Source organism: Harpia harpyja, chromosome 1 (assembly GCF_026419915.1).
Source record: "Harpia harpyja isolate bHarHar1 chromosome 1, bHarHar1 primary haplotype, whole genome shotgun sequence".
NCBI classification, from domain to species: Eukaryota; Metazoa; Chordata; class Aves; order Accipitriformes; family Accipitridae; genus Harpia; species Harpia harpyja.
The window spans coordinates 107,154,060-107,176,124 of record NC_068940.1 but is presented as its reverse complement, the minus strand read 5'-3'; the positions used below and the strand labels follow the sequence as shown (position 1 = coordinate 107,176,124).

Below are 22,065 nucleotides of genomic sequence, written 5' to 3'. Positions count from 1 at the left end.
CTATAAATCAGACATTGCACAGCCAGGATGTCAGTCCCTGGGGAAAGAGGGGAGGAGATGGGTGAAGGGATAAAGTGAAAAAAATTAACGCTCAAAGCTATCCAGAATAAGTTACCACAATGTAAACGGAGGTTTAGACTTGTCACATTGCAGCTGCTTTTCAGTAAGTGAACGCACATACTTTTCTAATGGTGAATGTGATGAAGTGAACCCACATTGCAGTGGGAATTTAATGACTTTTCATAGGTTAAGACACAGGCATAAGCTGTCGTTGCCCTGAAATACCTTGTTGTAACTCTGTAATACACCGAGAGGACAGAAAATGTGCTTTGCGTTCTGTAGGAATGAGATCAAGTCATTTGTTTCTGTTTAGTGACAGCAGGTAGGTTAGAGCATGGCTTTTAATTTAGAAGATGGTGTGTGCTAGCAGAGCCTTGGGCTTTTCCAGTCATTCTCTGTGTTGAACTTAAGTTGAACCTCATAGTTTCAGAATTCAGCCCTAAATCTATGATACTGTGCCATTTCAAATTCTGTTATTGCAGAACTTTCTGTTACATCTCCTTTGGTCTGTCTTTTGTTTTGTTTTGTTTTCCCTTTTTTTAAGGAGTGTCACAGCATTTTCAGAGGGCAGCGGAGAGCTCCAGACCCATTACTCATGTTGCATGCTATCTATATAAATATCTGATGTTCATGCTTTAGTTGGGAGTAGATTCTTGGAACAATTCATTCTGCCTCTGCTGTCCATGAATTCAGTGGTTGACTCTCAATATGACTTTTTCCGCTTTTCCCAGCAGATGAATTTCTTTAGGTAGGTCTGTTTTGAAGCTGGTGCAGAACTTTGATGGCTAGTAAACAAAGTGTGTTCAGTTAGAGCTTCCTCTTTCAGATTAGACTTTGTCTGCAGCCAAATTAAACAGGATTTTAAAATTGCAAAGTTCTTCTGTAGACACAGTCTGATTCTCTCATGGAAAATAAATCATTACAAAAAGTATCTGGAGAGCAGCACTGCTGTGATGCATATTTTGTCAGGCAGTACCTTTCTAGAGTAAACTTAAAAACAAATTAAATCAAGCTGGCTTGCCAAAATAGCAATGAAGCAGTAGTACTTTGTATTTTGGTCTGGTAAGGCTTGCATCTCTAGGATTTAAGTTGGTAAATCGTCTTTTGTAGCGTCAGTAAGATGACAGTGTTGCGTTAAAGATTTTATTTCATGTGGTCTGGCTTCATTAGAAGCATCTACTACAACTGCCATGGCAGTGGCAGATGGCTAATCACTGGGTAGTCTTTAAGTTATTTATGGGGTGGGGAGGAACACAATTCTGATCTGGGTTGAACTTCCTTAGAGCTTTTTTTGTGTTTGATTTAAACATAACATCTTCCCTCCCATTAGTTAATTAAGAATCCATTTGTGCCTCCAGAGATGGCTTTCCTGTTCTGCTCAGTGACTGACGGGTGGGCTGAGAAATCTCCATTTAAAACATTCTGATCAGGCTAGTTGCCTGCAGGCTGGTTTGGTTTGTGGGATGCTTCCAGCCAGCTCACCACTGTTTTCCAGTGAGGGGTTGTTTGAGCAGTGGATACATCCCAGAGAGTTGACTTGCCTGTTCCTATGCCTGCCTGCAACTGGAGATGAGCCATTTTGGCTCAGATGCGAGGCGGGTACCAGAGGCTGCTGGTGGGTAAGAGAGGAGGTGGCTGCTTGCATAGTGAGATGTGAAGTTACTGTTGACTGTGTGGGGCGATGTAGTTGGCCCCAAAATTTCCTTCTAGCCACTCAGGCTGAGTTGTCCTGAAATACAGGATCCTCTGCTAGCAGGATGGTTTTGGGTGACGGGCAGGGCACGAGAGGAAAGTGGGAGAAACGGAGCATCATAAGTGCTGACTGTGGCTCTGCCTCTTAACTCCTGTCTAGACCTGGAAAGGGGTGCTAACAGACAGCACAGCATGTGGAAAATCAAACCAAAACCACCTTTCTTCTCATTGCCTTTTTTTTTTTTTTTGGTGGAAAGAGTACTTGGTGAGGCTTAGATCCAAAGATATCTGTGATTGTGATCCTTTCTTGGGAGAGGACCCCAGAAAAGGGGAGTGGGCCATGCTGATAGAAAACACAACAGAAGGATCGTGTCCTACATATCACTGATTCTTCCTAACAGTGTGTTACACCTTTCTTGAGTACAGCTGATAAACTTAGGTGCCTGCTTAGGTGCATGTTCTTGCATAGAAATAAGGGGCGTCACTACCTGTGTTATTTCTGGCTATACAGTGGTCTTCCTTGGGAGCAGTTGCTTAATGTCTCCTAAAGTGAGTCCGATATCTTTAAGCTAAGGCACGAGTTTGCCAGCAAGGAGGCCTGTCTCCTTCAGGAGCTACACCAACACTGATGGTGAGGCAGGTGCTGGATGCCAGTGGGCAGTCTGCTGGGCTTCTCAGCCTCAACCTTGCACTCTTAGTGTTTTAACTGGCAATGGGAATTTGGGAGTGGGGGCAAAGCAAAAGGTGGCATCACACTATGGGGCTGAGGTATAAAGGAGCAGAAAAAGGCAGCGGTGGTGATGGCCAAGTGTAGAAACATTGAGATAAAAGGCGGTGTTAGCTGAAGAACAGGTGGGTGTAAATTGGCCTGAGTAAATCCAGATGGAAGCTGGATTTCTCACATCAGAACAGTGAGATTCTGGGACCACTTTCCAACATGTTAGCAAATGAAGAAAAGCTTGTTTTTAAAATGGATGGATCCTGGTAAGCCGTGAGTAGGTTTGAGGAGCGAAATAACAGAGGGCTGGATTCAGTCTTAAGAAATCTTTGTGTCTGGTAATTTGCTTTGACTGGTGGGCTAGCATGACCCTCCTACTGGCTTTCACTCTTCTAACACTCTCTTTTCTCTGCTAGGTTATTGACTGAGCTCGAATCTCCTTCTTGGTGGCCATTTAGCAGCAAGCTCTGGAAAGCGCCATTGGAAACCAAGCCAAAGGAAACTGCCACAGTTTCCGATTCGAAAAACCAGGAAGGAATCATAATTAGAATTCCAGTTATTATCACCCACAGAACAGACTCAAATGTCAAGCCAGGAAAACTCACGCTCTTCGCTTCTGGCCTGGAAATCAGTGACTGCAATTCTCAGGTCATTCACCGGTTTGAATCAAAGGATGTAGATGATATCAGAGTTCATACGCCATATGAAATCAGTGTCCGTCAGAGATTTATTGGGAAGCCCGACACCTCTTACCGGCTCTTGTCAGCAAAGATGCCAGAAGCAATCCCCATCTTGGAGATGCAGTTTAGCAAGAAGATACAGTTTTTAGAAGATGCTCTAGGATTTGTTGGTGCCAGAAAGTCTCCTCAGGTAGATCTGGGGACCTCCATTTGGCAAGCAGGTATGTGACAGACAAAGCAATTCATCTGTAAGCAGTAACACTAGTACCAAAAGTTTCCAAGTGGTTTTCAAGCTCAGAATAGTGTATAATATTTACAAGGCAAATCCTCTGCCCCTGGCCCCAACGGTGAGACCATGCTGATGATAAAATGCAAGAAATAACTGCTCGGTGACTTTAGGCCCTCTTGCCAAGAGGGAGAGGGCAGAGATAATAGAAGTGTGTGGCCCTGTTTTAGTCTAGTTGGATTTACTTTCTCCCAACTACATTTGCAAAACCTGTGACTGTAGATGCTGAAGCTGGGTGTCCCTGAGGAGCCTGACAGCTGGAACATGCCAAGCTCTCTTTAACATTGTGCTCTCAGCTGGTGTTGTCACTAACTCCACACCATTTTGTGAAAGGATTAGCTTAATTTGAGTTTCAGCTACTGGCCGGTGTTTTAACTACAATGTCATTCTTTTTCTGGTGGTCACCAGTTCAGTATTGTGCCACTCTGTGGGGAAGGGTTATTAGAAATCCATTCTTCTCTCGTGACTGCGTGCTTCGGAGTCCTCTGTCACTGCTATTTTTCCTTTTTCCAGTTCATAGCTGGAAGCATATTTTTATTAAACCTGTCGTTCAGTTAATTGTAGAAAATTTAAAACAAATTTCCAGTCCAACAAGTTTTTAAATAACATATGAGATAAACATCACGTTAATTTTCATATCTTAAAAAGTAGGATTTTGTTATTTGAGAAGTTCAGGTGTTTGGATTTAGGAGATTTTAGGTCTCAGATTAGGTGAATGCATAGTTTAATTGTTTTAAGAAAACACAGTGGAGACTGAAACCCTTTCACAACAATAAGAATGACATTCCTTACTACTATTACTACTTCTAAAATTCCAGGGAGAGTTGTTTTTTGGTTTTGTAATCCAACCCTGGATTCATTTGGAGAGCTGGTGAATTTTTGTCTTGTTAGGAGTTTATTTCTATCAACACACCTGAATCCTCTTTTTTTCCTGTTAGTGACAAAAGAACAAATTGGTGGATGGCTTTATTGCCAGTATATTAAAAACGAGTAGAAAAATGATACAGTAAAACAATAGATGAACCTATTTCTGTGCACCAAGCTAAAACTGGACTTCAGCAGGGAGGATAATGTCCTCTTGTTGACGAGTCGTCAAGGGCCATAGCTTGGAAAAGCTTGTTAATTTTTAAGGAAGTAAGTCTTGGGCATCTGGCACTAAAATGTCAGCACAACAACTTAGAGGAAAAACAACCTGCTGGTTTCTTAAGCACTGAGTTATTCCAGCAAATTGGTGTTCAGTTCCTGATGGTCTTAAGACTGGTTACATAAAATAATTGGTTATACAGCCCTACTGTGCTTAATTTCCCACTGCTCTGCTCTGTTTGCATCTGAGTCAGTGAGTCAAGGATATTGCTCTCCTACCCCCACCTGCATTTTGACTGTTTAATTTGGAAATGTCAGTAAAGAAAACTGGAGGTTATGGAAATCCTGACTTCTCCAGCTCCACCAAAACCCTGTTTGTTCCTACCCCAGAGTCTGTCGCCGTCTTGTCTTCTGTCACAAGATGGCAGTCACGGACTGCGTTTTAACCTCTGGGTTTTTTCCATGGCTGCTCACATGGTGGAAATACTGATTTTTAATTTTTGTTCCCCCCCCCCCCCCCCCCCCCCCTAAAAGCAGGGGGGAAAAAGTCTGTTATGCATGCCTGCCTCTGTGTACACATAAAATATATGTGTGTATTTTCAGATAGCGAATAGTGAATGTTGATTCAGAGACTTATAGGAGAAATATCTTTGAAGCGGAGCTATATCTGTCTTGGCAAACTGGCTGGTAACGTTCTTTGCCCTCGGTGGTGCAGCTCAGAGATGTGAACGTTTCACAACTGTCATAGTCTCATCTGGATCCTGTCTGTTTTACTAGTTCTGCCTTAAAGTTGTACATATTGCACATTTGTATAAGTAAATACAAAAAACTCTTCTTTCCTAAGAGTTTTGGCTTGATTCCACCTAGAAGAGGAATTTGTGAAGAGTTTTGTACACACCAGATTATCTGAAAGTATTTTTAGCTGCTTTGCATGTCTTTTCTGACTGTATTTTTTTGGACCAAGCCACATGGGTATTTAAATGCTCAGGACAGAGCAGTGAGATTTGCTTTGTAACTGAGGTTCTTCTGTACTGGATCAAACCAGTACTTTCCTAGCCAATAACATCCTCAATAATGGCTGATAACAGCTACCCAAGATTAAAAAGCACAAGAAATCCCGCAGTGTGTCTGCAGTCTAACAATCTAGGGCAGTGCTGTCTCAGTCCTAGCTGAAGACTGGCATTCACAGTTTTTTATCCCTTTCGAGGCTGCTTACCCCTATGACCGAGTATTCTCATTATTATGAGTTTCCAGCACTTTGTTCAGAGGTTTGGTAGCTTGTCGTCCTCACGTGGTGGCAGTTGAGTCTCACAGTCCAACTGTGTGTAACACAAACGAAACAAAATTGCTTTTTAAGTGTTTCTGTCTTTCTGTTCAATTCTCTTCCTTTTTTAAAACTAGAAAATTGCTGGGAAATGCCAGATCTCCTTCCTCATCCCATTCTTTTTGTGCACCTTTGTCATGTCCCCCTCCTGTTCTTGTCCTCAGCGAGATTAATGGAGTGAAATGGATAGATTTCTTGTTTTTAATGAAATAATTAGCATATGGTGACACTCAGCTGATAAGAAACACAAAGAATCTCGTCTGGCTATTTGCTGCTGTAGGAGGGTCTGCTGTTCCCTCCCCACTTTGTCCTCTGAGGGACACCGTGACAGTAAATTACCAAAAGCAGTGTTTTTCAGTGCCTGGTTCTTAGCCCCTCCGAATACAAGGAGCATTTGCACAGGGTAACACTAGTGCAGTGAATGACTTGCTTGTCTTAAATCTTGACGGTGTCTGAGTCCAGTGACTCTCAGGCTGATAACCAAATAATTCCAGGGATTACAAGTTTGCAGTAATTACTTGAGAGGGATTTAGGGTTTGGTACTTTTGGTTTAGCTTTTGTCTCCCTTTTCACAGGGAAGTAATGCTATCCAAAGCGGTCAGGTGTACACCGTCACTTGGCCAGCCAGCAGGGCACCAGCTCTTCGACCTGGCGGTGAGCTTTGGCCTCTGACATGCTTTCTGTCCTGGTGTACATAAGAGCTGCTGTCGCTGTTCTGTGCTGGGTCAGGCCATGTGCTCACAGGTGACAGTGGTAGCATTAGCTTCTTTCTTGGTGCCTCTTTAAGTGGGAGAGCTTCGGAGATGTTTGAAGCGCCTCTAGGAGCCAAGATGTGTGTCTCGGGTGTTTAGCACCCATCTGCATCAGAAATAACAACCTTTCCTTGCAGCACGTCCCTGCTACCCTACTGGGTAGTATCAGATACTGCAATAAGAGCTGATGCTTTAAATAAAGGACAGGTGGCATGTTACACGAGGGATTGCGTCCACGCTGCTTAGCTGGGGGTGGCTGTTAGCGTCAGTGTTGCCCTTCTGTTTCAGGGGTTTGCTGACTTGACTCTTGGGCTCTGTCCCTGACCCATCACTTTTAAATTCTTTAATTAAAAAGGTTAAAGAGAAAAGAAGCAGCAGGTGGAGAATCCTCATTTATTTGATTGGGAGTGTGTTGCTGCTTCTTCGCTCTCTGTTCAGATGAATCCCCACTGCCCAAAATGAACCCATTCTCCAAATGCTGCCTTTAATAATAAGTTGTGTCTTGGCAGCCTGGTCACTTCCAGGTTAGGTGTTGTACAAAGTACAGCTCGAATCCTTTCTAGAAGAACATAGCTTACTGGGCAAGATTGGAATAGGCTTCTCTGTGCTTGTCCCCTCGCAAACTGCTGTGGAGCAAAGCAGAGGTCAACCAGTTTGATACTAGCACTAGTCCTCCCCATTGGTACAGGAGATGGCAGTCTGACCATGGGAATTTCTCTTGCAGCCACAGGACTCCTGGGAGGAGTGGTGCAGCCTGGCTCTCCGGTGGGAGGCAGAGAAGGGATGGACAATGACCAGGTTCAGCTGCAGAAGCAAGAGAAGATCTCCCAGGAAGAAGCAAAAGAGCTGAAACAGGTATAAGTTGAGATAACTTTGATAAGAGTTGTTTCACTCCCTCTGCTTCCTTAATAACCTGCATTTTCATCATCAGAAACATAGTCATTGTCCTTAACAAAATATTCCTCTACCTAAATTTACATGGGTATATTTTAAAAATTAGTTAATCAAGCCTGTGATTAAAATACACTGATAACTTTATATTTGTTTTTAACTATTTTGAGCAAATCGGGGATTATCAGCAAAATATATTAAGTGATAGGATTATAAGCCAAGGAAAATCCTTAACCGTAACCTGTTTTTTCTGAAGATTAAGCAGCTTAACAATTAAATCATTTTCAGCTTTTTTTGTGTTTTCCCTATGCTATCTTATTCTTTTTAGTAAGGATAAGCAGTTCTATTTCAGAAGCAGCCACAAAGTTGAACACAGTGTTTTACAAACACACAGAGAGAACTTGTAGTTAGGAAATAAGTATGCAGTCCAGCAAATTAATAAAGGGGAAATAGGTTGGAGATTTTACTAGACAAAAAATATTTATTTAAAGTAATCCAGTCTGATATTGTTCCTCTAAATGCCTCTTCAAGGAATTTCTCTCATAGCTGATGTTCAGAACTTTTAGTGAAGAATCCCACTTTGTAGTATGTGGTTGATTGGAAACAGTGAGCTAACTGGAAAAGCAAAAGAATATGGTTTTAGTGGTTTTTCCATTAAAATCGGTTTACTGGTGATGATCACAGCCACATCAGAAGATGTGATTGAAGATTAAACTTTATTCTCTCCCCCCCCCCCCCCCCCCCCCCCCCGCATCTGATTCTTTTTGATATTCCATCTGTAGCTTGGTGATAGCATCATGTGAAGTCTTTGATAATTCTATTGCCTCTTAGTCAAGCCTGCAGCCTTCCAGCCCCCTTCTTTTATTTTATAGTTGGGTATTAGAATAGGGCAAATTCTGTTAGCTTGAGTGCATTTGAGAGTCAAAAGCACTTAGTAGTGACTTGAGTGGCTACAAATGAAAACTTCTTGCAAGAAAAATCTATTTATTAAAATTGACCAAAGCCAGTTGGGTAAGTGAGAGTTTAACCTTTGCAGAAGATTAATTTCAGAAATTTCTGAAACTCACTGTGCTGGATGGCGGACTAGAAACAGCGTTAAATGACCAGTGTTAAAACAAAACAAAACACTTTCAAGATTAACTGCAGCTCAAAAGACAATTCTGGTATTTATTTATACCACACCAAGCCAAGAATTTTTAAGCTAGTTAATGATTTGGGGTGAGCTTGTGGGGTGGCGTGGGTGGGGAGAGGATCTGAATGCCAAACTGACAGGCCATGAATTGACCTGATTTTTTTCCCAATAATTGCTGAGCACCTGTTCCCTGAGAGTCAGGCCTCTTTAGTCATCATTCTAGTCATGAATAATTTTAAGGTACATGCCGTAATTTCCTGTAAAACTCCTGTTTCTTTTCCTTACTAGGAATCACCACATAAATACACAGTCTTAGACCAAAACTTGCTTCTGTAACCAAAATATAATCAAGATCTTTTAACTGTAATATCTTATTTGGGCTTTTTGAAAAACAAAATGGACTATTCACCATTTAATCATTCTCCCTTCTCATCTTTTAAAGAGCTTATCTTTTATCATGATCTATGATTTTATGAAAAAAAATAAGCATTTTTTTGAAGCAACGTTGACCTTTTGGAAGATTTTAAGGGAGAGTATTTCTCAGTTGTAGTTGTACAAATAGCAGCAATCTATTATTCATGCATGTATACACTTTGTACAACTGTTGTGTATACAGAAGGGCTAGTTGTTCCTTCCTTAAATGCCAGCTTTTCAGCACTATAGTTCTGATTTGTAGGTGTACACAAGAAAGCTTAATACGGTATGAAGGGTTGTTGGTCATGGACTACTATTGAAGACACATTTTGGTACACCTTGCAGAAAAAGGTCTCTAGGAATTGCTTCCCCAGGGCCAGTTTTTGAACACCAAACTTTGTTAGTGCTTAATATTATCAAAGTGGTTGGCTGTGACTGGAGAAGCAGAGCATGGGGAGTTCAGCATCTTCCAACAAATCTTGTGAATTGGGAATGAAGCCTCTGATGATGTACAGACTGGTGTCTCTCCAGCTGCTCCCAGTTGTCCAAGCACTGCTTTTTCTCATTGCTCTAAAGTGCAAAGCAGAGTGAAATAGCTCAGGATCTTTCAGTTCTGTTAGGAGAGAATGTGGTGAGATTTAGAGGGGAAGTGTAAAGATGTAGAAGTGAAGGAAAGCATGATTGAAAGGGGGAGTTCCTACCAGTAAAAGGGAATTTGAAAGGTATAAAGGTTGGGGATGTATTCTAATGGGGTTCAAGGGCAGCATCATGGTAAACGCTATACAAAGCCTTTCAGGTATTGAACCCCTGGAAGCGTCAAGGTGAAGATCTTGAAACTACATCTGAGCAGGACATTTAATACTTATCTAAAGGTATGTCAAGGCTTTATCTAAGGTTATATTTACCATATTCAGTCATTTTATGGTTGAGCAGTGGGTTAAGTCCATAAAGAGAAAGCAGGGCAGGGAACCAGGAGCTTTGTCTCATTTCCAGCTGTGTGGCCTTAAGCAGTCAGTCATGAGCTAGGTTGTAGGGTGCTCCTTGCTGAGGTGTATGCTGCTGCTTTGTCCTTTTTTTCTCCAAGTATGTCTCATCAAGGAGCAGTACGCGTAGTCACATAGTTGTTTTTAGCCTGCAGCAAGGGCTTGTCTTTCATTGATGCAGTTGCTCCCAGAGAGCTTCTTTGCACTGCTTCAGTTCAGGTCCCACTTTGGGAATGAGCAGGATGATGGTTAAGCATGTTTTGCAAAGCATTTAGAGAGTAAAAAGGAAAAACAGTTACAAGTCCAAAGCATTAACATGCATTGAAGACAAGGATGCTTGTGGCATCAGACTTCCATGAATGAATTGAAGGTATTTGAAGTACTTATGTTGATAACGACACTGTTTTTCTGAGCAGTTTCTTCTCTTGAGGATTATGATCTTTTATTCTTTGATTATCTGTAATGCAAGTGCTTGTTTTTAAAAAAAAACCAAAAAAATCACAAAGCTCAGAAGAGCTTGGCTGTCCCCCTCATTACTTGTGATGTGGGTAAGTCCAGCAGAACTTTTGAAGTTGGAGAAGTAAGAGGAATTTGTGATGAACAGACAAATATTTGTTGCTCAAAAACAAAGTACTTGCAATAATAACAGTAGATGTTTTGCGGCAGGAATTGAATGATGTTGAATTCCTTCCATTAGAGCTGGAAGCCCTGAGCATCTGCAGTTGTGATCAGGTGCCTAAGTAAAGGACTTCACCAAGACTTCATGAAGGGACATTTATGTTAAAAACACAGAGTTTGTGACAGCATGAGCTGTGTTCCTTAGCTGTGCTATAGAGATGGAGGGAGAAGCCTACAAAGTTCCTGTGGTCTCTGGCTGAGCCTCTGCCTACCGCCTCGCTGTGGCTGACATAATGGCACCGGGTGTGGGAGGGGATATGATAATATTAGCTTAAGGGCTGTGGTCGAGGGGGGGGAATTCACTAAATTTGAATTTATTTTGCCAAACCAGTGCTTTCTAATTTCCAAAACCGTTCCTGCCAAAGAACTGTTGCCCTGATATTTACTGTGGGCAGATCGTGTATGCCATGAAGACAAAGATACTATTAAAGAAGTTAATTCTGTAACGTTGGGGAAAAAAAACACATCCCAGTGCATATCTTTGTGATGTTTGCTTCCTCGATGTCTTCTTGGGTCTAGATAGTTCCATTTCAGTCCTTTTCTACTTTCAGAGTCTCTTCAGTGTTTATTTACCCTTTTATTATGCCCTCATCTCAGGAAATCACAACTGTTAGGTCAGAAAAAAAGTGTTTTGTTGAGGAACCGTTCATTCCAAGTGCTAAATACCAAATTTGCTCATGGGATGGCCTTGTTCCATGGCCTGTAGCGATCAACTGACAACTGATCTTAACACACACGTGTAATGACCATGCCCTGGATTTATTTTTTGGAAGGCACAATACAGGGAGAGAACTGAGGTCCTCACAACTAACGCTTTGTATTTGCTTGTGTGTAACTTAAGTATTTAATGGTACCAAAATAAAAGGTGGTAGTTAAGCCTGTGGAGCTGCTTGAGTATCTTTTTTCCAGACAAGGCCATTTGTATGTTAGTGGCACCATGGGTGCTTAGTACTCCCTGAACAGGTAAATCAAATTGGACTTCTGTCCAAGATGAACTAATGGGAGAAATCAGCCACTAAGAATAAGATAGTGAACAGTGACCCTTCCATACTGTCTGAATAGCCACTGGCTCAAAAGAGCTGATGCTTTAAAATTTGTTTACTTTTGTGTGCTTCAGTTACAAGGGACCCGCTGTCCTGTCAAACTTGCCTATTCCAGTGTTTTCTGTGCTCAGAAGTTTTGTGCTACAATAGACAGCCTGATTTCTAGAGCAGGCAGAAGCACTTTTGCTAGTGGCTGGTGTAGAGTTTGGGTGTTCATACACCAAATACAACTCTGGATCAAGCAGAAGGAAGGTCTGTGCTTTGCATAGCTACAGGCACATGCTGATAGTGGCAATCCCCAACAGGAAGCATGTTGAAGTAACGTAAATCCATAGATTTTTGTTATGGCAAGTTGCACTTGTCTCATGAGGCATTGACAAATGTCCTCTAGTAAATTGTGTTGCAGTTGTTTAATGTGTTTCTGCTCTTTGCTGTCTCCCTGCCCATTTCCAGGTGCAGCAGGAGAGGATGTGGACAGGCCACAATATTTTTGGTGCAAGATCGCTCAATCCCTATTGTGGGTTTGAGCACATTGGAATATTTTAGGTGTTGTCCCCACTCACCTGCAATATGTTCAGCACAGAGGTGAAGCACTGTATTAAATCATGACAAGTTACCACTGTCAAAACCTGTGTTTACACCCTAGTTCAGAGTGCTCCAAATGACACTTCTTTGTTTCCTAATAACAGGTGAATTTGGCTGGGGAAGCTGCATTCAATAGCCATTTCTGGTTATACATGCTCTGCTTTAGCATTCAGACCTCAGTTGCACAGGGATAATGGAGTGGATGTCAGGGACGATTTCAGGGAATTCAAACTACAATTGGCAATACTTCCTGCAAATGACACTTTCTGTGTCTTATTTTTACTGCTGGATACTCAGTGTATTACAATGGTAGATGATAATTCACAAGCTTTAGCTAAACTGCATTATTATGATGGCATCTCAGGACCCAAACCAAACTGAGGTCTGCATTGTAAAATCTTTAGGATACAATCTGTGTTTGTACAGTGCCTGACACTTTGAGTTTAGGTCTTCAGGTGGTGTGGCAAAATGATGAAGTAACAGAGCTAAGTACTGAGCAGGTTCACGGTCTTGGAGTCCTCTCCTGTCATTCCATTTGTGTCTGTTGTGATTGTCTCCAGCTAAGCTGGTTGCTCGGCTCTCACTTGAGCCAAAGCAGAGAGGAGTGGGCAGCACTTGAACTCCTCCTTAAGCAGGTACATAAAATAGAGCAGATGAATCATGACCTAAACTGCACTGCGTTGTCTAGGTCCCCATAGTCTGTACAAGAACTTGGGGTACATAGCTTGGATGGACACCTCTTCTCCCAGCAAGGCCCAGGTCTGCTGTAGTTGAACACTTGACGCAGGGTGGATTTGGAGAGCAGTGACAAATTTGCTTCCTTGTTTTTTACAGCAAGAACTCTGCGTGGGAATATTAGGTAACTTGCCTGAAGTTGCACAGAAAATCTGTGGCAGAACCACAAAGATAAATCAGACTTTCCAAATTATAATCTGGTGGCATAAATCTGAGGCTGTCTCAGTGTGAGATTGACCAGTGCCTGAGGAAATGTTCCTTTAAAATGCGTCTTTGATGGCCTCATACCTGCTGTTTGGCTTTGTGTAAGAGATAGAGTTTCATGCTGAGTTTTCATGTCTTGGTTCACTGTCCAAATTACATGCTGGCACAGAAGACACTGCTCCTCTGAGCAGCTGACAGAACTGGAGCAGTGATAACTAGACATCTTGCCATCATTTTGCTTTGCAAAAATAGCGACCAGCTTTGGCCAGACTTCAGGTTCCAGTAACTCTTTCCAGCAAGCTCTGTGGACTGTGCTGGAAAAGCATCTTAACTGTTTCAGGTCCCATTGGGTTGAGTAGCAGCTCTCAACTTGAACAGTTGAAGATGCTGACAGACAAAGGGTTAAGGAATTTATTACCAGACTCTCTTAGGCAAAGAGAATTAACAGATGAAAGTGAGCCACTTGCCTTTTATTTTTGTGTGTGAGTAACCACATCATCATCGCCTGCTGTGTTTCAAGGCAGAGCCTAATTGGCAGGTGAACTGAGCAGAGCCCTGTAGCCGACCGAGTTTCCATTTTACTGCTTTCGTATTTTAAAAGCTTTTCTGTTCTCAACAATTGTGTCTTTTTCTGTATTTTAAATGTTAAGTATGCTCTAATGAATGCAAAGCCTATCAAAAGTAATTTGGTTTGAAACTAAAAATAAACTGGTTTTCATGGCAAACCTGGGCCTTTTTTTGGGCACAATTTTGATTTAAATAAATTGGGTGCCTCTTGGAGAGGTGGGGAAGGAGGAGTGTCCCTACTTCCTTTCTGCATCCTCTCGTGCCAGTCCCTGCTTTGCTACATTGCTCTCTCGGAGGCTTGCACTGCATGTCACCACATTTACCTTATGTGCTGCCTCAATGGATTTCACAAGCTGAGATGTGCTGGGTGAGGACATGGCTCAGGAAAGCTCAACCTACCGCACTGCTAAGGGTGTTTGGTGATAAACTTCCAATACTGTGTGTCTTGCTGCAGCAGAAGGAGGGGTTGAATGGCCAGAGGGCCCATTCAGGAGCATGTGTCATGCCATGATCTAGAAAGCGTCGTCAGCTGCTGCTGCTTTTGATCTGCTGTGCTGGAAAACTAATTTTGGGATGCTCTTGGATAAAACTCTTTAGTAAACTTGCTGAAAAAATGTCAGCGTGAACCATCTTTAAATCATCTGCAAATGATGAAGCACATGTCTTTCACTGCCATCCTTTAGGATGTACTGAAAGAATGAGGTCTCTTTTCTCTTAAACTAGCATAAAGAATTAGAAGTTTATTGGAGTGGAGGCTGAAACCCTGTAATCTTCTCTTAGCTGAACATTGAAGCTGGCCTTGCTCTTAGTTGGGTGAAGTGGACCAGAAGACCTTCAGAGGTCTTTTTGAATCTTAATTATACTGTGACTTTATGAATGGTAGGAGTCATTTCATGTAGCACTGGCTACTTTATGTATTTATATGTACGTTTGTATATATAAAATATATGCAGAAGAAGCTCAAAGAAAGGACTGAGGGAAAGCTACCTCTGAACTTCCTTCCCATTTCCAAGTAGTAAAGTTACTTCCTCGGGAGAGGCAAGACCTTACTTCAGACCTGTGTCCTGAATCATACACGTGATAGATCTGATCATGTAATTTTTCTTTTTGGTGCGTATCCTACACATGTCTACCACCTCCAGTTTGGGGAATACAGCCTCGCTTTCCTGTTACAGTGACAGAACCTGAAGTGTTTCAGTTGGGATAGAAACAGAGGGGGTTTTAGCTTGTAGGTTTGTTAAGAAGAGAAAAAAGTAGATTAAGCTTGATCCATGGTTTGTTTTGTATTTTTGCTTTGGCAGCCAAATTGCAAAACCAGTTATTCGTACAGCCGTATTTCTAGCTGCTTGTGATTTATGGAAAGAGCTGAGAGATATTTTACGAGATAAATCTCACTACTGTGGCTGACGTCCAGCTTTAGTCAAAGCATTTTGTCTGTGTAAAATTCCCCTGCCATTCCAGCTAGATATGATATTCCTCACTGCTTTTCTCAAACCGGTAACTTGCATAGCTGCAAACGATGGGACTGCTGTGGAATTCAGCCCCACATGTGGATAAAGAGGCTGCTGATGTTTCACAGCAGCTTTCTTGGGGCTGATTATATGTATTCTAAAAGGAAAACAAGAAAACAGAGTTCACCAGTTGTTATGAAAAAAAAAAAAAATTAAACATGTATAGAGTACAATTCTTTTCCCCTATTTTACTGAAAGCCACTGCTTTATTTTGTTAGACAGGCTGCAGTTCTGGTATCTTCAGTAGCATTACCTGGATGCTCATGTACCACAGCAGTTGACGTTGTGGGATAGTGCTGGGATAATTTGCTTTCTTGGAGACTGTTATTGCAATTGATTGGATAAACTGCTTTTATTAAGCAGATAGTGTGAGGTTATCCTCATCATCTGTGGATGCCTAAGGAAGCAGATCATGTAGGCCAGCAGAGACATCCCCTTTATGATCTGAAGCAACTGAGAAGCTGGATTTCCAGTCAGTATGATATGGTGCTTCCAAATCTCCCTCTGATACATCCGAGGGAAGGCAGCTGAGGCTTGCCTGTCGGGCAGGTGCTTTCAGTTCATACAACCAGGCTTATTAAGGGAGTAGCCACCAGAGGGAAGAAAAGGCAATGATATGACTCATGCCTTGGACTGCTGCTAAAAGGAGCCAGTGTTACAGGGTAAGGAATTAAGACAGATTTTTCTTGTGTTGTTTGGATCTCTGCTCTTGGACTTGGTTGTGTGAACTGATGAAAATTAAGTTGAGTAGGCCCCATAAGTCAGTGTACGGTATCATTATGGATGTCTCCTAGCCTTAAGAATGCATCAGCCTGGCTTTCTCCTTCCATTTTAGAGGGTTCTGCCCTGTTTGGACCAGTATCTATAGGCTTTTTCAGACTACAGGGTCTCCTCACAATCTTGGAGTAGCTCAGGGTGTTTGCTTACAGTCCCACATACAAACAGTAATTTGCTAAGTGTAGTGTAAACCGGTTGATATGTAATATAATGCTTGCAGCCTGGAATAGAGCTGTGGCCAGTGCATCTGTTGTTTCTCATCTTGGGTACAGCCTGAGCCTCTTGGCTGCCTTGATGTCCGTTCATACCACACCACCCTCTAGTTCCTTGAAAATTATTTGTTTAGTTGCCCAAGTCTCACTTTTTCCCTTCTGCTCCATCCAATGACACATCTTTCTTTAGTGGTTTGTAGTAAAACAACGTTTCTGTCCTTTGACCTGGTCCCTGCCTAACCTTGCTACGCCTTCAGCCATGTGATCCCCTTCTGGCTTTGCACCAGCTTCGCTCTCTGTCTGCAGCAGCTCTCAATGTGCGCAACATCTCAGGACAAGCTCCTGCTCTAAGATGCAGACATACCGAGGAGATAATAACAGAGCCAGCAAAAAGCTGATGTTTACACTGATTTTTACTTCTAATTTATTCCCCTCCCGTATAACCCTAACATTTCAGATTGGATTTTTCTGGTCTTTAGTTCATTGTTTAGTTCATCTCAATTCAGCTTATTGGAGCAAGACCTGTGTCTTTTCACCAGCACGCTTCAGCGCAGACTCCAACAAATGATTTGGTCATCTAAAGCAATGAAATAACTAATTGCCATGGGTCTATTACATTTCTCAAAGAACTGGCTGGTTGATTGCTGAAAGCTCTCAGTCTTTTCTTCTGACAGATACTAAAGAAACTGAAGGGCCTTGCCTTGGAGACAGAAGCCGAGCTGGAGAGACAAGACGAAGCTCTCGATTCCATCACTACTTCCGTAGACCGTGCAACGCTGAATATTGACAAGCAGAACCGCAGAATAAAGAAACTAACGTAGCGCTTGCTGGAGCCAGTGGGGATGGTATCGTGAGGAAGAGGAGGATCGGGGAACTGTGTTTTTCAAGACTGTTTCTTTAATAGACACTTTGATTGCGTGGGAGGTGTTTGCAATATTGTCTGGAATATGATGCTGCTGTTGTCGAGTTCCTGAGGGTTTTGAAAATGTTTCCAGACTTGGATGATGTTTGAAGGGCTGTTTCAGGATTAAAAAAGCTGAGACTTCTAATTGCAGTGAAATAATGATAGTGGATTCTTTACTACAGAAAATCTGTAAATATGAAGGGGTGTGATACAATCTGAATCAACTTTTCTGTGCTTTTTTATGTTGCTACCTTTGAAAGGTTTGGGTTTTTTTTTTTTTTTACTGCAACGAAGAAGTGAAGGAGAAATGAACTGCATATGAGACTACTTTAGATGATTACAGCCTATTAATTCTCTCTCAAGGTCTTTCTTTAAAATAGTTAATAGCTGAACTAAGGGCCAGATGTCCAACTGCAAGTCATTGAGGCTTTTTTTTGTAAGTTAATGCTGAGGTGAGCAAATGATGGTGATAAAACCTTGTGTTCCCTGAGCAAATAGTTTTAATAGGTTTCAATCATGCTTTTAATGTACCCAGAAATTTTATAAGAGTAATGAAGACTTAGTGGCCACAGCTGTCTGTTGCCATGTCCTGGGAAATCAAGAGAAGGTGGTTAGTTAATGTGCATTATTGGTAGAGACATCTACTTATTGAGCAGATTTTTTTTTTGCCATTCGATAAATGTTTTGCTTACTTAAGTCACTTATAAAAAGTAAGTGTCGAAGTTTAATACATGCTTCTGCTTTCCAAAAAGGGACTGCTGATCTTCAGTGATCATCTACACATTTTTCTGTGTTTTATTTTTCCCCTTTAAACTGCATACATAGTGAAGGAATTGATCTTGGAGTGGAGAAAGTGATTTTCTTCACATGTGAATTTATTCAGTTCTTGGAGTTCACTGTTTGTATCCCTCACTTAAAGTGGTTTTACATTTTTGGTAATAGTCTGACATGGGATGCAGTGTCCTCAGAGTGTCGTGAACATAGCGTTTACTTAGTGTGGTCCCTAAATACCATGTTGGATCTGGGCTGCCACACCTCTGATGGATGTTAGCGGAAGGTCTCTTGTCTCTCTGCTTTTTTGTGCTTCATTTTCCAAGGATCTCCCTACTGTTCATTTCTGACTCTCTAAATGGGAACTTCATAAGTTGTGTAGAACATCCTGTGGTTTTTGTGTCTACTCCATATTCACAGGCTGTGGGGCCAATGGTCAGAACTGTAGACATCTGTATAACATTTGATAGTCGTGGTACCTCCATCGATCTTGTGGCTTTTATTTATTTGCACTACCTGGTGGTGAAGCATTTCAAGACTTCTTATAGACCTGTATTTCTAAAATAAAAGGGAATACTGTCAATTGTTGTCTAATACATTTTACTGAGGTTTTACTTAGCTCCATCGAGAGTACAGGACAGTGGAGACCTTTTCCCCATCTAACTTACTTGATATTATGTAGGAGAGATTCCAGGTATTCCATATATCTATCACCTGTGACAGAAAACTCACATTTCATCAATTCCTACAGTTTGCCAGCTATTTTAGTTCAAAGTAGCTGTTGTAATATGTCTCTTTTTTTTTTTTAAAGTGTTTTTATATTAAAAATTTTTTCATGTATTGCTTTCAAATACAACACTTTTGGTGCAATATTTTTAACTGTGAAGCTTTGAACTGTTTATTCCACTGATAGTTCATGTGAAATTTTCCTATTTCAGAGTGATTCAGCCTACCTTTTAAAGAAAGGTACAGTAAACCACATAGAGTATAGAACCATAGAATCATAGAATGGTTTGGCTTGGAAGGGACCTTAAAGATCATGTAGTTTCAACCCCCCCTGCTGTGGGCAGGGACATCTCCCACTAGACCAGGTTGCTCAAAGCCCCATCCAAACTGGCCTTGAACACTTCCAGGGATGGGGCATCCACAGCCTCTCTAGGCAACCTGTTCCAGTGCCTCACCACCCTCACAGTGAAGAACTTCTTCCTTACATCTAATCTAAATCTACCCTCTTTCAGTTTAAAGCCATTATCCCTTGTCCTATCACTACATGTCCTTGTGAAGAGTCCCTCTCCATCTTTCCCGTAGTCCCCCTTTAGGTACTGGAAGGCTGCTCTAAGGTGTCCCCGGAGCCTTCTCTTCTCCAGGCTGAACAACCCCAACTCTCTCAGCCTGTCCTCACGGGAGAGGTGCTCCAGCCCTCTGATCATCTTCATGGACCTCCTCTGGACCCGCTCCAACAGGTCCATGTCCTTCTTATGTTGGGGACCCCAGAGCTGAAGGCAGAACTGCAGGTGGGGTCTCATGAGAGCGGAGTAGAGGGGGAGAATCATCTCCCTCGACCTGCTGGTCACACTTCTTTTGATGCAGCAGTATGTTGTTTTCAAGACCTTACTCTACATTGTTTTGTATTACTTCATATTAGTTTGTTAGTATTGGAGTAAAGTGTACTTCTGCACTGCAAGTTCTTAATTTACAGTCCAAGTTGTTACTGGCATGCACTTTACCTACTTGCTGAATATGGTGATTATATATACATACACTATGTACTGTGAAATAAAATATTGTCTGGGGTTCTCTTGTTTGTTTCTGACACCCAAATCACTGTTGTTTTACTGTGAAAGGAAGATATGTTTACACAACTAATTATTTCATGAATTTAAAAGTATACTTTGCACAAAATGTATGTTAACTGAACCTGGTGCTGACTGGGAACGAATCTCTGAACTGAATTAGTCCAAACCAGGATTGCCAAAAGTAAATACTAATTACACGTCGTTTGGTTTAGCATTCTTTGTGCCATACTTTTTATTGTTGTGGTTTTTAGTGCTAGCTGTTGCATCTGATTCAGTATTTTGTGGTTTGTGTTAGTCCAACATGTCCATACTAAAGCAAAAAATTGTAATGCTGTTTGTAAGAAGTGACCCATTCTAGAGCTGTGCATTAGCTGAATTTCATGTGCCCGGAGGACTTTCAATCTGTAATTTCTTCTTATTAAATATCTTGGAATAGTGATCTTCTCTCTTGTATTTACTTGGCTGAGAAGTTGCAGTAAAAATTACTCCATCCACCCCCTTGTCATCCTGTGGAACAGAATTTAGTGTAGCACTTCTTGTAGGGTTGGGTTTTAGGATAGGCTTTTTTTTTTTATTAAAGAAAGAGGGAAAATATTAACTGGTGGAATATTGTCAATGTGAATGTCAGCTATCCTCAGCTGGACAATGAAGTGGGCGAATGTCAGCACAGTGTACGTGGTGGGTGGTACTCTGTCCTGGAGCCTGTTGCACAGGACCTGCTCCAGCTCTTAGAGAGTGGACTAAGAACTGCTTGGACATGTCACGATTTGAACAGCTTCTCGGTACACAAGTATGAAGATTTTACTCTGATCAAGACTTCTCTTATTAGGTAATAATACAGCTTCTGTTATTGCCAGAAGTGCTTAAAGCCTCCTACATTCCCTTCTACCCTAAACCCAAGTGCTGTTATTTTCCAAATAATGTCACAGATCTGGACCAATGCTCCGTGGGGGAAGATGCAGCAGGTAACATGTGCCAAAGAGTATCCTTGTGCTTCGTTCTTCACTGACATAATTGTTATCTACATGAGGCTTAGAGACACACTTCTAGGATAACTTTTGCCTTTTATATACAGTTTGTTAGTTCTTTGCTGGTCTTTTACTACAATGTGAAAAGAGGGGGGCTCTCTTATTAGGAAACATAAGGAGAAAAAACTAATAAAAGGGATTCTAACCTAAAAAATAAAAAGGTTTTACTTGGGCAGGCTTTTCAGCCCCTGCAAAACAGAACTAGATTGTACTGTGTCATATGGTAGGTTTATAATCTGATGTGTGTTCATAGCAGCGATGAGTGAGCCTGACTGGAGCTTAAATGTATTTCTGCATAGGAGTTTGAATGTCTCCTGTGGAATCATTGAAACACTGGTAGTAAACATGGCACTTTGCAATCCTCAGACAAGTGGCGTAAGGAGCTTTTTTCAGGCAATTAATTAATTTAACCAAAGCCTCATAATAGCTGTCTGTGTTTCCAAAGCCAGTGCTTTGAAACCACTGGTATGCTCTTCACAGAAGGAAATGGAGCAAAGCTGCTTGCAAGTGTTGAAGCCTGCCTCTGGGAAGAGTGTTTGGGAGAGAAATTGGCTGTATTTGCTTTTTAATATGACAAACCATGGCAGCAGTATCCCTTGCCTCTGTTCGCTGTGTGTGAGCAATGTCAAACCTCAGCCTGGTAGAGGGAAAAATAATTTTGTAATGATCCTAGTCATAGGTTTAACAGCTGGGCTTTTCAGAGTAAAGAGCGCTTGGCTCACTTACTGCCCCGGGCTCGCGTGTTTGCGCCTTTCAGCTGGGCACAAGGCTCCTAATGGTGCTGCTTGGGCTGTCCGTTGTGGACCCAGTGGGAAGCGTGCTGGTTTGGGCTTTGCCCACCAGTCTCATCCCTGAGGCGGAGGTGCAGCATGCACTCGCTCAGCTCAGCCCAGCCCAGCGAGCATTCTGCCTTGTCAAGGTAAATACAGCGCGTGGGGCCAGCTGCGTGCGAGCCAGGGCACACTGAAGACAAAACAAGTACCCTGGATTCAAGCTACCTCCTGTTTGAAGTGGAAAAGTGTTTGCTTAATTGCTTTAAAAGTCCAGCCTGGCTTCTGTCAAGTGGTTTAATTTTAAACCAGCAGATATTAACCCTTTTATGGTTTGGCAGCAGAGGGGTTAAAGTAGTTCGAAATTAAGAAGCCCGAGTTCAGGATTCTGGCATTTTTTGATTGTTTCCTAAGAATTTAATTCGATCCTGGATCATTCAGGCTGGGAGGAATAAGAGCTGAAGAGAGG

General features: G+C 41.9%; 1 protein-coding gene across 7 annotated transcripts in view; it reads left to right on the top strand.

The window, feature by feature from the left end:
- SNAP47 (synaptosome associated protein 47) overlaps window positions 1-20,237 on the top strand; it is a 31,203-nt gene extending 10,966 nt beyond the window's left edge. For 6 of the 7 annotated variants that reach the window (XM_052808773.1, XM_052808754.1, XM_052808739.1 and 3 more), the window contains exons 3-5: window positions 2,887-3,371; window positions 7,320-7,450; window positions 17,002-20,237. In XM_052808773.1, coding sequence (XP_052664733.1) covers window positions 2,887-3,371; window positions 7,320-7,450; window positions 17,002-17,148 — 763 coding nt within the window. In that variant the 3' untranslated portion in view covers window positions 17,149-20,237. Of the gene's footprint in view, window positions 1-2,886; window positions 3,372-7,319; window positions 7,451-16,985 lie in introns of all 7 variants that reach the window. The other variant, XM_052808746.1, reaches the window with a different exon arrangement.
- Window positions 20,238-22,065: the final 1,828 nt, after the last annotated feature.